Raw genomic sequence first — 12,428 nt, forward strand, 5'->3', positions numbered from 1 at the left:
CTAATAGATGATAGCTGATTCTGTTTTCCATTTAGAAAACATATTTTTATAGTGTTTCAGTTTTCTAAAAAACTGAAAAATTATTTCCTGTTTTCAAAATGGAAAACTGTGCTAGTAAACATGTTTTCTGTTTTCTGTTTTCCAGTTTTCCAAATTTCCAGAAAATTTGAGAAAATTTTCAGTTAGTAAACAGGGCCTTAAGTTTTTACTGTTCTAAGGTTAATAGTTTTTTTTTTTTTCAAAAAAAAATTATGTTCTACGGATCTTTATGATCTTTATACGAAAAAAAAATAAAATTAGACCCATGAACTTTAAAAAGTTGCGATTAAACATTCTAACTTCTTAAAATTGATCAAATAAGATTGTTTATCTGTAACCAACAAGTTATTGGTAAGATTACGATGACGTGACATGATAATCTTCATCAAGCGCCATTCACCTAAAAAGGCAACTAATTAGTTGCCTTCTTTGGATTGACAAAGATGACGATCGACGAATGTTCACCGATTTTATTATTGAAGCCGTAATGGCTGATTAACAAGCTATTTGGTTTATATACACCAAAATGACAAGTTAGAATGTTTAATTGTACATTTTTAAAGTTCATGGACCTAATTTGTTTCGCCTATAAAGTTGAAGGGTATAATTGACCATTTTTCTTAAATAATACTCCGTACTAGAGTCTAAAGAAATGTTACATATCTCTTTTAAAATTTCCCTCCTTATTTTTATTTTGATATGACAATATCTAATTGATTAGTTTACTGTTTAATTAAAAACATATAAGCTGCAAAAGACCTTGTGGTCAAGTGGCACCCGGTGTCCCGGTTAGCACTCCCACATGGATGCCTCAGTGGAGGCAACTGTTGACTCGTTGTGTTTCAGTAGGTTGAGAAAGTAGCTATGAACAGATACTACATTATAACAGAGTTATATACGAGTTGTTATACAGTGGGCCATGGTCCAAAACCATGACCGTCGAATGGAACTGTAGTAAAATTAAAATGATATTTTAGTGTTATTATAATGAAACTAATGTGTGTGAAAAATGAAACTAAAAAACTTAGCACATTATTGTCAAATGAAATTGTAATATAATTAAAATGATACTTTAGTATTGCTATAATGAAACTAGTGTGTGTGAAAAATGAAACTAAAATCCAGAGTCATACAATAACGTGTATTGTCAAATGATATGATGTGTAATTAATTAAAATAATACTTTAACATTACTATAATTAAACTAGTGTGTGTGAAAAATTAAACAAAAAATAGAGCTCAAGCAATAATGTATATTATCAAATGAAACTATAGTAAAATTAAAATGATACTTTAGTATTGTTATATTGCAATTAATGTGGAAGGAAAATGAAATTAAAAAACATAATAATATTATCAAAAGAAACTGAAGTGTAATTAAAATGATATGTCATTTCAAAAAAAATGATACGTATTTCCTAGTGCATATGGAAGAAAAAAGTTGAGGGGAAAATAGGGATTTTCCAATTTCCATAATTCATTGACGGAATGAATCCCCGATCTTCCCGCCTGTCTCATCACCGTCACCATTGAAATATAGAGACACAATGAAATCAGAAATGTGCCCCTTCTCGCCTCTGCGTTTAATTTAAACACCACAATGTGATGCATTAGAGGCCCTCCTTCTCCTTCCAATCTATTGTATCATAACATCATATCATAAGAATACATACATACACAGGGAGAGGGAGAAGGAGAGGGAGAGGGAGAGGGAGGAATCAGCGCGAATGGGCATAATATCTGAAGATGCAGTTGTGATTAAGGAAGCAGAGGGATTAGGGGGTGAGACAATAATCACGATTAGTTGCCCTGACAAGATTGGCCTTGGATGCGACCTCTCCAGGGTCATCTTGTTAGCTGGCCTCAACATTGTCAGAGGAGGTACCCAACAATGTTTTCTCTTTCTCCTAATATCATCAATATAATTTCCCTTTTCTCGTTTAATGTACGTACAGTTTTGAAATTTGAATATTATTGTTGCATGAATTTTTTGAGATATGGTTTATCAATTTACAAGTGATTTATTAAATTTTCAATTATTCGTTATGTTTTTTTTTCTTTGTAATGTTTGTATATAGAAAGATATGCTAGAGATTTTAAAAATTTTCTGCTTAAACAAACCAAACATTTTAATTAATTTTCTAGATAATTTAATTCTTATGTTTCTAGATAACACCAAATATGTTACCCTGCTCCCATCCTTGGAAATATTTTTTGGTCTTGGAATTCCTGTAAATCGCCCGGGGAGGATTAGCATTTGGGGCAGAATTAATTTTTTTTAACTGTTCTTTGCATTCAAGTTTGTAACTTTTAGCTGTTCAGATCCTCGTTTCCTGTACCGTCAATGTCTCTGGCAACTGAATAGCTGAAATTAAAATTAGGATTGTTATGCTGTCAATGAATCATGAGGCTTAGAATTACATGTTTTGTCAGACATTGATGTTTACTGGGATCTCTTTATGTTTTTGTTTCTTAAAGTGGACATTAGGATTTTGGGCTAATGGATTTGTTCTTGACTGTTTGGATAGCAGATATTCAAACTGATGTTAAATGGTGTTTCATAGTTTTCTGGGTGACTGGGAAGCCAATAATAAGTTTGAATTTGCTGCGGCAAAGGCTTCTTGAAGTCTGCCCACTATGTACTCCGGCAGCATCTGGTATTTACTATTTTCGACCGGAGGTTCAGGAGCCCAAGCCAATGGAGATCTTCTTGTTGAAGTTTGGGTGCTCTTATGGCTGGACGGGGCTCTTACATGGTAAGCTTTGTCCCGCAATTAAGTTCAATTCGATATGGTTGAGTGTGAGTGTAATTTTCTATGAAGTGATAATAGTTATTTATTTAAAACCGACCATTGGTCTGGTGAGCCACTAGAAAACATTCTTGTTTGTCTCCATAACATTCTATAGGGGAAATGGAAACTTGTAGCCTATCTTAAACAGACAATTGTTTATGTTGCTTGAAATGGAAATTGAATAATTTCTTTCTTTGAAGGAATATTCTTGCCTAGACTTAAATATTCTTTGTTTGGACCATTTCCTTAGATGTTGCCAAAGCACTTTGTCAGTTGGAGCTCGGAATCAAATTAGTGAAAGTATATGCTGCACCAGACGGGATGCTAATGAACCTCTTCTATTTGTACGACACAAGGTTTGTTGTTGGCTTGTTACCCTTTTTACGAGTAGTTTTTATTCAAATGCAATCTATTGCTTGCAATTATTGCAGTTCCCCTTCTGTTTAAGTAAACAAGATTGTTGTTTGGAGATGTAAATGCCCGCAATGTGAACTAGGATTTTAGTTTTAAACCGATGCTTTATGATTCCCGAACTTTGTTTCTTGTGTCTCTGGCAAACTAACTCTTCACTAGGAGTCTAGGAGTTGTTAAGTAATCAAAATTTGCAGGTGACACAAAAAAAATCTTGTGAGACTAAGTTCTTTGATCTTGTGGGATTCGATTTAAATAGTCTGCTTTATATTCCTTCGTTTCCCAGGAAACTTCTTCACACTGACATGAGACAAGAGGAAGCGATTAACCATTTGAAATCTGTGGTGGGGGATGCCATGATTAGCTCCGAGACTGAGCTCGCTCCTGCTGAAGTAACCGCGTGTTTACCAACTCCTCTTCCACCCCCGCTTACAGAAAGCAAGTTTAGCTTCGAGATGTATGATGGCCAGTCGAGCGGGGTTCCTTCTGCAGACGCTGTTTCTTTGTTGGTTGACAACAAACTCAGCCGCTCCCACACGTTGCTTCAAATATCCTGCCGGGATCAGAAAGGTCTCATCTATGATATCATGCGTGCGCTCAAAGGTTACAACTACCAGGTTAGAGTGTTGGGCGTTCTTTCTTATAATCAGTGGTTAATTTTGGTCATACGAATAGTTTATCAGATCGTTTTTAATCAGGTCTCTTACGGGCGATTCTTTACAAATGGAAAAGGATATTGTGAGGTGGACCTATTTATAATGCAAGATAGGAAGAAGATACTTGACCCTGAGAAGCAAAACACTCTGTGTGCTCGATTGCGCTCAGATCTTGCCTGTCCACTCCGAGTGGACGTGTTTATCAGGGATAATGCGACCGAGATCTTAGTAGCCAACCCAGTTGAATTGACTCGTAAAGGGCGCCCCCTCTTGTTCTATGACATCACTTTGGTTCTCAAGAGGCTTAACATCTACATCTCTTCGGTACCATTGCCCTACTCCTTCCTCTCTTGCTACTCGTCTCAACAAAACAAAACGCTTTTCTGCTTTTTATATTTAACTCGTGCAGTGTATCACAGGGCGTTATAATAACAGTGACAGTCTAGTTCGATCTGTGTGTGATTTGTCTCGGTCTAATAACCAAAAACACTAACGCTTTCCAATCTCATTTTCCCCGCCCTTCCCAGGTGGAGACGGGCAGGCATCGGGTTCATGACCGTGAGTGGGAAGTGTTCAGGATCGTGGTCGATGAATCAGACAGCTCCAACTTGCCAAGGCACAAGATCAAAGAATGTGTGAGGAACATGTTGATGGGCTGGGATGCCTTGGAGCAACCTTAAAACCCGAGGCAACCTTAAAAGTCGAGGTCAGAATCCCATCCACCCGCACCCAACAGAGGATCATCCCCAAGTTTAGCATACAGTATCTTTCATCTCTCCTCCATTCCTCTTCTCCTTGTACATTTCCCATTTTCGCACCATTAGCACTCCCTTCCTGGCTCCCTGCTATCAGTGACTGAACCGCTATCGCGAATTTTGTACACGCTAAGCGTCTGCCCGGGCCTGCTGTTAGTCTGTTGCATCCTCCAAACATCTGTAGCCATCTCTAGCTGGGCACAGAATATCTTCACAGATGTTGTAATATGTAAAGTCATCTATGAAAAGTGACTTTATACTTTATACTTTGGCATTTGTTATCTTCAGAGTTGGAAATTCATTTCCTTTTACTAAAATGTAACTCGTGTCAAATTTTTTGCATCGAATAGTGTATCGTGACTTATATAAATGTTACATATCTAAGATCTTTATTGTTTACTTTTTATAATTGTGGTTTTACAACTGCAATTGTTGAGGTTAGGTCGATACAACCACTTTGTTAATAATCAAGAACATTAAGATGGATAATAAGCGAATAAATTTTTTATTACTTTTAGAGAGCTATAAAATCGAACCCGAACACTCCTTTTTAAGGATATTTATACATGCTTACTCTATCAATAATTGAGCTAATAAATTCTTTTAACCATTTTGTACAAATCTAGGAGAGTAACATTTTCATTAAAGCTCACATAAATAGTGATAAGGATTATACGTACACGACCAGGCGTATGTGAGACAAATCGATTTGAACCGGACAATGTCGAGCCCATCTAGATCGCTTCCCGATCTCTCGGTCAAGTTTAATCAGGAAAGCAGTACTTGCGATTGGTATCACAGACCTATCATGCATACCTCTACACTAAAGAAGTTGTCTAGTCACGTCCCATAATCTTTTTAGTCTTCTCAAAAAACTTGGCACAACTTCCCTAATCGATGAACCCACGCTTTGCACGTGTAAGACATGTCGGAATCCTGACATGTGTCCCTAAACGCGCCTATATAAGGCGCATTTATTACTCAAGGGAGGAGACTTTTGGCACTTTTAACTACCCTAGACACTCTCGACCTAACCGCATCTATTACCGACCTTTATCTCCCAAAGTTCAAAGAACTAGCCGTAGCCCGTAGAACCACTAGACTAGAAGGATATTTCACCGACCATGTACACAAATACAATTAACCATAACAAATAGGAAATGTACCCTAGCATTAACTCTGACAAATAAGCCGCGTTCATGTCTGTTTGACTCCTTTTGCTCTAGAGAGGTGGAACACTTTGTAGCCAACTCTGGGTTTGACCACATGCCATAGCTTGGTTTGAGAGCTTTTTAAAAAGTGTAGACAAAATAGGAAAGGTTTTGAGGAGTGGACAAAAGAATGAAAAACTGCAATGAGATTACCTTTTAAAATGTGTCTTCGTCTTCTTTGCTTGAAAATCTTCTCGAGCCAAATTCAAGCACTGATCCAGCTACCCTAACCTATGCATGGCGAATATGGCGCTGCAAATATCACTATCATCATCAACACTCAAGCAAGATGCATGTATACACAAACACAAGCTTTGACGAAAGAAATTTCAGAAGCTTTGACCATAGAAATTTCAGCAAAACAAAAAAATTCATCCTCTTCTGATTTTGCTTGCGTGCACGCCTTACGTCCCGCATTACACCATTCCACACGTTTGGAATTCTGTCGTAAATATTCAATATTTTTGTCATGATAAAACTAATCCAAATTTTCTTCCGTCACTTGGTTAAATTTACTGACTCTATTATAATATATTATTTATTCATAACTATTCTCGAAGTAATTAGCATTAAAAAAGTAAAGTTTATTGCGTTAAAAATGATAAAATCTATTTTAAAGACAATAAAAATGAATGGGACTAGTCGCGGGGTATACCATCGTCATCGAACACAAAAATGTAGGCAGCCAACCACGTGGCGGCGTCTGGTGTCGCATGTGGATAGCAATTCCCGTTCCGATTTCTTCTCGTCGGTGGACCCCACCGGTTCTCCAATCACAGAGGAGATTCCCGACGAATCTTCCATTTCTCCTGTGATCTTCTTCCTCTCCAAATTCAGTCCAAATATCGCGCGCCCATATAAAGTTCTTGTACAGCTTACATAGCTAACTGAAAGAGAAGAAGTTGTGAAGAACCGAAGATAGTATGAGAGCTTTGAATTCGCAATTTGTTTTGATTAACGTTCAGAGCTCATGGTGCTCGGCTAAGCAAATCCCCATCTCAGCTTTTGCATACCTGCACACCTCTCGGGCGGGCTCCCCAGCATTCTCTGAGGAATTCCGTCGAAAATGTCGTGGGCGGAACAGGAGCACAATCTCGTCGTCGATTCAGTCGCCGGAAATTAGGAGGCCGAGGGACCGGACCACCCGCGCGAATTGGTTGAAGTCGATTTCGACGACCTCGCCGTCGCCGTCGACGTCGAGTTCTCAGGATGCGCCCGTCTCGGACATGGACTTGTTCCTTCAGATTGTGCCATCGAGGATGAGAAATGAGCTCGTTAGGCATGAAGAAATCGGGGAGTTAATTGAGATAGTCATGGATTTGGGTAGGAAGCCGCTTGCACGGTTTCCGTCCGGAGATTGGGTGGTTTCGGATCAGCCTGTGAAGCTTGAGGATCTACGCCATGCCATCTCAAAGGTCATTTTTACACTAATATATGCAATTAGCAGCTAGTGCTTTCTTAAATGATTTTCTAATCAATAAAGCCCTGCAATTTGTTTGAGATCAATCAATCATGAAAATAATAACATGAAGATATTGCTTTTGAAGAAGCAACAAATCGAATTTCTTACCCCAAAAGGCAAATTCCCTTGCCCTACACCCTGGCCTGTGGAGACTTAAATTAAGGTGACTTAGGACCCCATTAGATGGGAGACCATGCCCATGGCCACAAGAAGCTCACCACATTGGGTGTAACTCTGACTTAATCCTTAATCCTTACCTACAATTTAGTGATTTACTACTAAAAACCAACTGAGCGTCCGTGCTGAATTTCTTGGTTATATTTCTGATGTAAGCTTGATAGAGACTTTAGAGTAGAATAATAAGAAGTCTCTTGGCTATATTACATGGATACATGTTGATCATTCACACATATTAAATATACATATTATGGATGGATGCTTGTAAGTAATTTTTCATACAGAGTTTACTTAAAAAAATAGTTAACTCTTTAGGTTGGTGATTTCTCTGATGACAACCGTTCGGGTATTGACAACTCCCTGCATCGTATAAGTGCTATCCGCAACCGTAAAATGCAAATCATTGGCCTTACATGCCGAGTTGGTCGAGCTGTATCTGGAAGTGCTGAGATCATACGGGACTTGATTGAAGGAGGAGGTTCCATATTAGTTATAGGGCCTCCAGGAGTTGGCAAGACTACGTTAATCAGGCATGAATGTTCTAATGGCTTAATTTTTTCTCTGTAATGCATTTCATTACAGATTTCTCCAGCCTTATCATTTTACTTATTTTTCTAAACTGAGGGAGTGAGGTGCTAGCCTACGAATAGTAATTGATGCTGAGGCTCTATAAGTGCAGAGAAATAGCTCGGATGCTGGCAGATGACCAAAAGAAACGTGTTGTTATTGTTGACACATCGAATGAGATTGGGGGTGATGGAGATGTTCCTCATTGTGGAATTGGTCTTGCAAGAAGGATGCAGGTTCCAAATGTCAACATGCAGCACAATGTGAGTTGTGAACTTAGTATTTTGGCTTTTGCTTTGTGCAGCTTGAATCTGTACCAATCTTCTTCTGCCGAATATTTATTCATCTGGTTATGTCCAAGCAGGTGATGATTGAGGCAGTTGAAAATCATATGCCTCAAGCTATTATAATTGACGAAATTGGAACGGAGCTTGAAGCATTGGCTGCCAGCACAATTGCTCAGAGAGGCGTGCAGCTTGTTGGAACTGCTCATGGAACCACTATCGAGAGCATTATAAAAAATCCCTCTTTACAGCTTCTTGTTGGTGGCATAGAGGTGCATGTCCTGTTTGTGTTGTTTTAACTTCGTCTCTGTTTATTTTTAACTGCAATAAGCCAATAACATGTATGCCAGGGAGTTCTGGTATTACCTTTGTTTATTGTTCTTGTCTTGTACGGAGTAGTTTACATCAGATATCAATACCATTGTTCCTGTTGTATTAACTTTTTTTTCTAATTTGGAAACAGAGTGTTACTCTTGGTGATGAAGAAGCAAGGAAAAGAAAAGTGCAGAAAACAATTCTTGAGAGAAAAGGACCGTCTACATTTACATGTGCTGTTGAAATGATATCAAGAACTGAGTGCCGTGTTCACCATAGATTAGATGCAACTGTTGATGCCATTCTTGCAGGTAAATTGGGTACTTATTGTCCCATTGAAAATTTTCCCAGTTTATTCTTAAAAGTTTTTCCAATGCGGGTTGTACTTCTCAAACTTATCGTGACCAGTGGCTTGATTCTTTTCTGGACCTAGGAAAATCTCCACTCTTTGAAATCCGCCAGGTGGAAGCTGAGTTGAATACGTCAATGAAGTCTTCTTCATCTACTCAAGAGGACCATGCTGATGTATCTAAGCTAACTGACAATAAAGTAGACAAAGAAGATAGCAGAATACTTGATACAGTGAATAAAGATTATTATCTGAACTTTGATAATGATAACAAAAATGTTAAATTTGAATCTGATGATGAAGACGAAGATAATCCCAAGTCCAAGAAATCTGGTACAAATGGACCTCTTAGTAAGAGGATCTCCCCTCTGTATGTATACACTCACAAGGTAAATATTATGCACTTTTTGTACATTAATTTACAATAACGGCTATGATTCTACTTTTTTCATTCTCTGTGATTCATACTTTTGGGAATAAAGCGTAAGTAAATCTGTGTGTTATATTTCTTCTTTGCATTTATTATTTGAATCTGCTGTTAGAAAATTGTAAGCTGTTGCTAATTATGGTTAAGAGGTAATGGAAATTGAATCCATCTTTCCATGGCTGCTTTCAGATTCAAGAAGCTGATTTATTAGAAGTGACCACTGCTATGGGGCTTGAAGATGAAATAGACGCAACTGATGATATAGGTGCTGCAGATGCTATACTGGCTACTAGTACTGAAATGAAGCAGAATCCTTGGATCCGCAGTGTTGCCAAATTTCACCAAGTGCCTGTGTTTGTGATCAAGGTGCCTTTTCTTCCTCCTTCCTTCTATTACTTTTCTTTGTTTCCCATTATTCGTTGTGCATCTCTCTGGGAAAGTAGGATGGAGTTGCATTTTACAATTTCCTGCTTGTTGGTTAATTGCAGTCAAATACAATGGCACAAATGGTGAAGGCAGCCCGTATGATTCTTGGAATGCATTCATCTAGCTCAAAACAACCACTCAAAAATGCCTTCGATATTGAAATTGAAGACGATGCACCAAAAAGAAAACCAACTCTGGAAGAGATTGATGCCTTGGAGGTGCACATCTTTAACCTTTCAGCACATTATATTTTAAAATTTGCATTCAACTTATCAGTTATCACCGCTTTAACCACTTCATTTGATTTTACACTTGGTGATGTTAGAAATAACTGCTGTTAGGGGCAACCCAACCAAGTTGGTCGGGCTGTTAGCTTGGTAACCACAAGGTTCCAAGTTCGACTCCCTGTGGGAGTGGCCTATTGGCCTTGAGCTGGTCAACTATGGGCAACCTAGGCTGGTTTACCTCTTTGGGATCCTTTGCTGGCTAAGGTCACTAGGTGGTGTTTACCACAGTGTACACCCTACTGAAGCACGAAGAGCCAACGCCCCCACTGGAGATTGAACCTGTGACCTCTCACTTGGGAGGGATAGCTTTACCGCTTGACCACAAGGTCTTTAGAAACACAATATTTGTTTTCTGTTTGGGGTGCAAAATGAAAGTAAAAAAATGCAACAAGGTGATGATTATGGAATTGATCAACCTCAAAGCAGCCATTTGCCTCAGTGTTTACATACTTACAGTCAGTTCAAACCTGAAGCTAAAGTATTTGATGCTCCGGGGCTTAAATTACTCGGTCTTGCTTAAGATTATAGCGACATACATAACATTATCCGTGCTCAAAGTCATCTAGTTTAAATCGTATCGTCACATCACAGGAAGTTCGGCTTGCAATCGAGTACATAGTGATACCTGGGGGCGAGCCAGTGGAGCTCCTTCCAAGGCGTTCTGAGATAGTAGCCCAGCAAGTTAAGCTGGTAGAGAGCTACCAGTTGGCTGTAGAGAATTCAGGTACTGAACTCAACCCCAGGCTGCAAATCCTTCCTCAAAAACTAAACAAGGCTTCAGTGAAGCACTCTAAATCTCATTCAAGCCAGACTATAAGTTCCGGCATCTCATTCACTACCGGCACCGGAGGTGCTACCGTTGCTCGGCTGCCATTGTTACCGGAATAAGTCAAGTCTCTAATTGTGAGACAATTCCATATTCAATGACACGTTTGAAACAGTGTACAGTAGTTGTATATGTAAATGTGTATTGTCTTATGTAAACTTAACATTTATTTGATGATCAAGTGTAAATCATTCCCTTGTTTTTTGTTTTTGTTTTTGTTTTAATAATACCAGAAATTAAAAGTGTATAGTGTACATAAAATGGTTAACTAGACACTGCATAACATTTGTCTTTCTGGAAAATTGTATTGCAATATACCTTCTTAACTTCTTAATTTTTTTAAAGTGTAGTTATGGTATGATATATTAATATTTTAATAATTATTTTTTATAGCCTTGTTACTTGTTAGTCTCATATTTCATTTACAAAATAGAGAACTCTTCAATTATGGTATATTATAATTATATGATATTTTTAACTTTTTTACATCTTCTTCACTACTACCTCCGTCCCATTTTGATTGTCTGATTCGTTTAACGAGACTTAACTGAAGTTATTTTTAATCCAATTTTTCATAATATTAAGTTTAACATTAATATATAAAATTTATATATTTAGAAACTACATTAAAAGTACTATTAAACACAAAAAATTAAATTTAAAAATAATAAAAAAATTACTAAAGAAAATAAGCCATGAAGAAAGAGTTCGTTTGACCAATGGATAGTAAATAGGACAGGTAAAATGAGACAGAGGGAGTATTTTTTAGTGAGTGTAAACTTATAGGGTATTGTTATTTTTGCCTAAAATTAAGTTAGGCTACATGCCAAAGACCTTGTGGTCAAGTGGCATAGCTGTTTCGATTCTCAGTGGGGATGTTGGCTCTTTGTGCTTCAGTAGGTTGAGAAATGAGAAAAGTATGTATGAAATATTATTTTATACTTTTCCATATACATCAAAACTTATATGTCATTAAATTAGTTAGCATTCGAATTTTAAGTGGCCATTTTGTGGTACAATTAAATGTGGACCAAGTGGGGTCCACATCTAATTTGGGTCGTGTCAATGTGGATTCGAGTATGGATAATAGGTGAATGAGATGAAATTTGTGTGTGGAAAAAGTGCGTGTGAAAGAGAACCTCTATGCAGACTATGCTATACAAGTTAACTAGTCATAAAAGGACCCACCCCACTTTTTAATTGTACCACAAAATAACCACTTAAAATGTCATTTATGCCATTTTTTCCAATAATTTCCTGGTTTATTTCTTTTGTGGATTTTTTTATTTTCTCCATTTTCTTGGGTTTTCGAGAATTATATCCAACCGTTAGCATTATGTAATGAAATAAGTCAATATTGATATATATATATATATATATATATATATATATATATATATATATATATATATATATATATATATATATATATATATATATATAT

The 12,428-nt window shown here is 37.4% G+C and overlaps 2 protein-coding genes across 2 annotated transcripts; both read left to right on the top strand.

Moving 5' to 3' along the window:
- The first annotated feature begins 1,560 nt into the window (after positions 1 to 1,560).
- On the top strand, positions 1,561 to 5,050 carry LOC115997423 (ACT domain-containing protein ACR10-like). The gene is made up of 6 exons (XM_031236977.1): positions 1,561 to 1,920; positions 2,571 to 2,795; positions 3,082 to 3,187; positions 3,529 to 3,859; positions 3,941 to 4,222; positions 4,426 to 5,050. Exons 1-6 carry the CDS (start codon positions 1,767 to 1,769, stop codon positions 4,576 to 4,578), a joined length of 1,251 nt encoding a protein of 416 aa, XP_031092837.1. The 5' UTR covers positions 1,561 to 1,766; the 3' UTR covers positions 4,579 to 5,050.
- Positions 5,051 to 6,558: 1,508 nt separating this feature from the next.
- On the top strand, positions 6,559 to 11,307 carry LOC115996694 (uncharacterized protein ycf45). The gene is made up of 9 exons (XM_031236051.1): positions 6,559 to 7,279; positions 7,819 to 8,033; positions 8,183 to 8,333; positions 8,435 to 8,626; positions 8,818 to 8,980; positions 9,103 to 9,407; positions 9,635 to 9,811; positions 9,934 to 10,089; positions 10,750 to 11,307. The coding sequence occupies exons 1-9, from the start codon at positions 6,788 to 6,790 to the stop codon at positions 11,044 to 11,046; spliced, it is 2,148 nt and encodes a 715-aa protein (XP_031091911.1). The 5' UTR covers positions 6,559 to 6,787; the 3' UTR covers positions 11,047 to 11,307.
- The last annotated feature ends 1,121 nt before the right edge of the window (positions 11,308 to 12,428 follow it).

Source organism: Ipomoea triloba, chromosome 11, assembly GCF_003576645.1.
Source record: "Ipomoea triloba cultivar NCNSP0323 chromosome 11, ASM357664v1".
In the NCBI taxonomy this organism is placed as follows: Eukaryota; Viridiplantae; Streptophyta; class Magnoliopsida; order Solanales; family Convolvulaceae; genus Ipomoea; species Ipomoea triloba.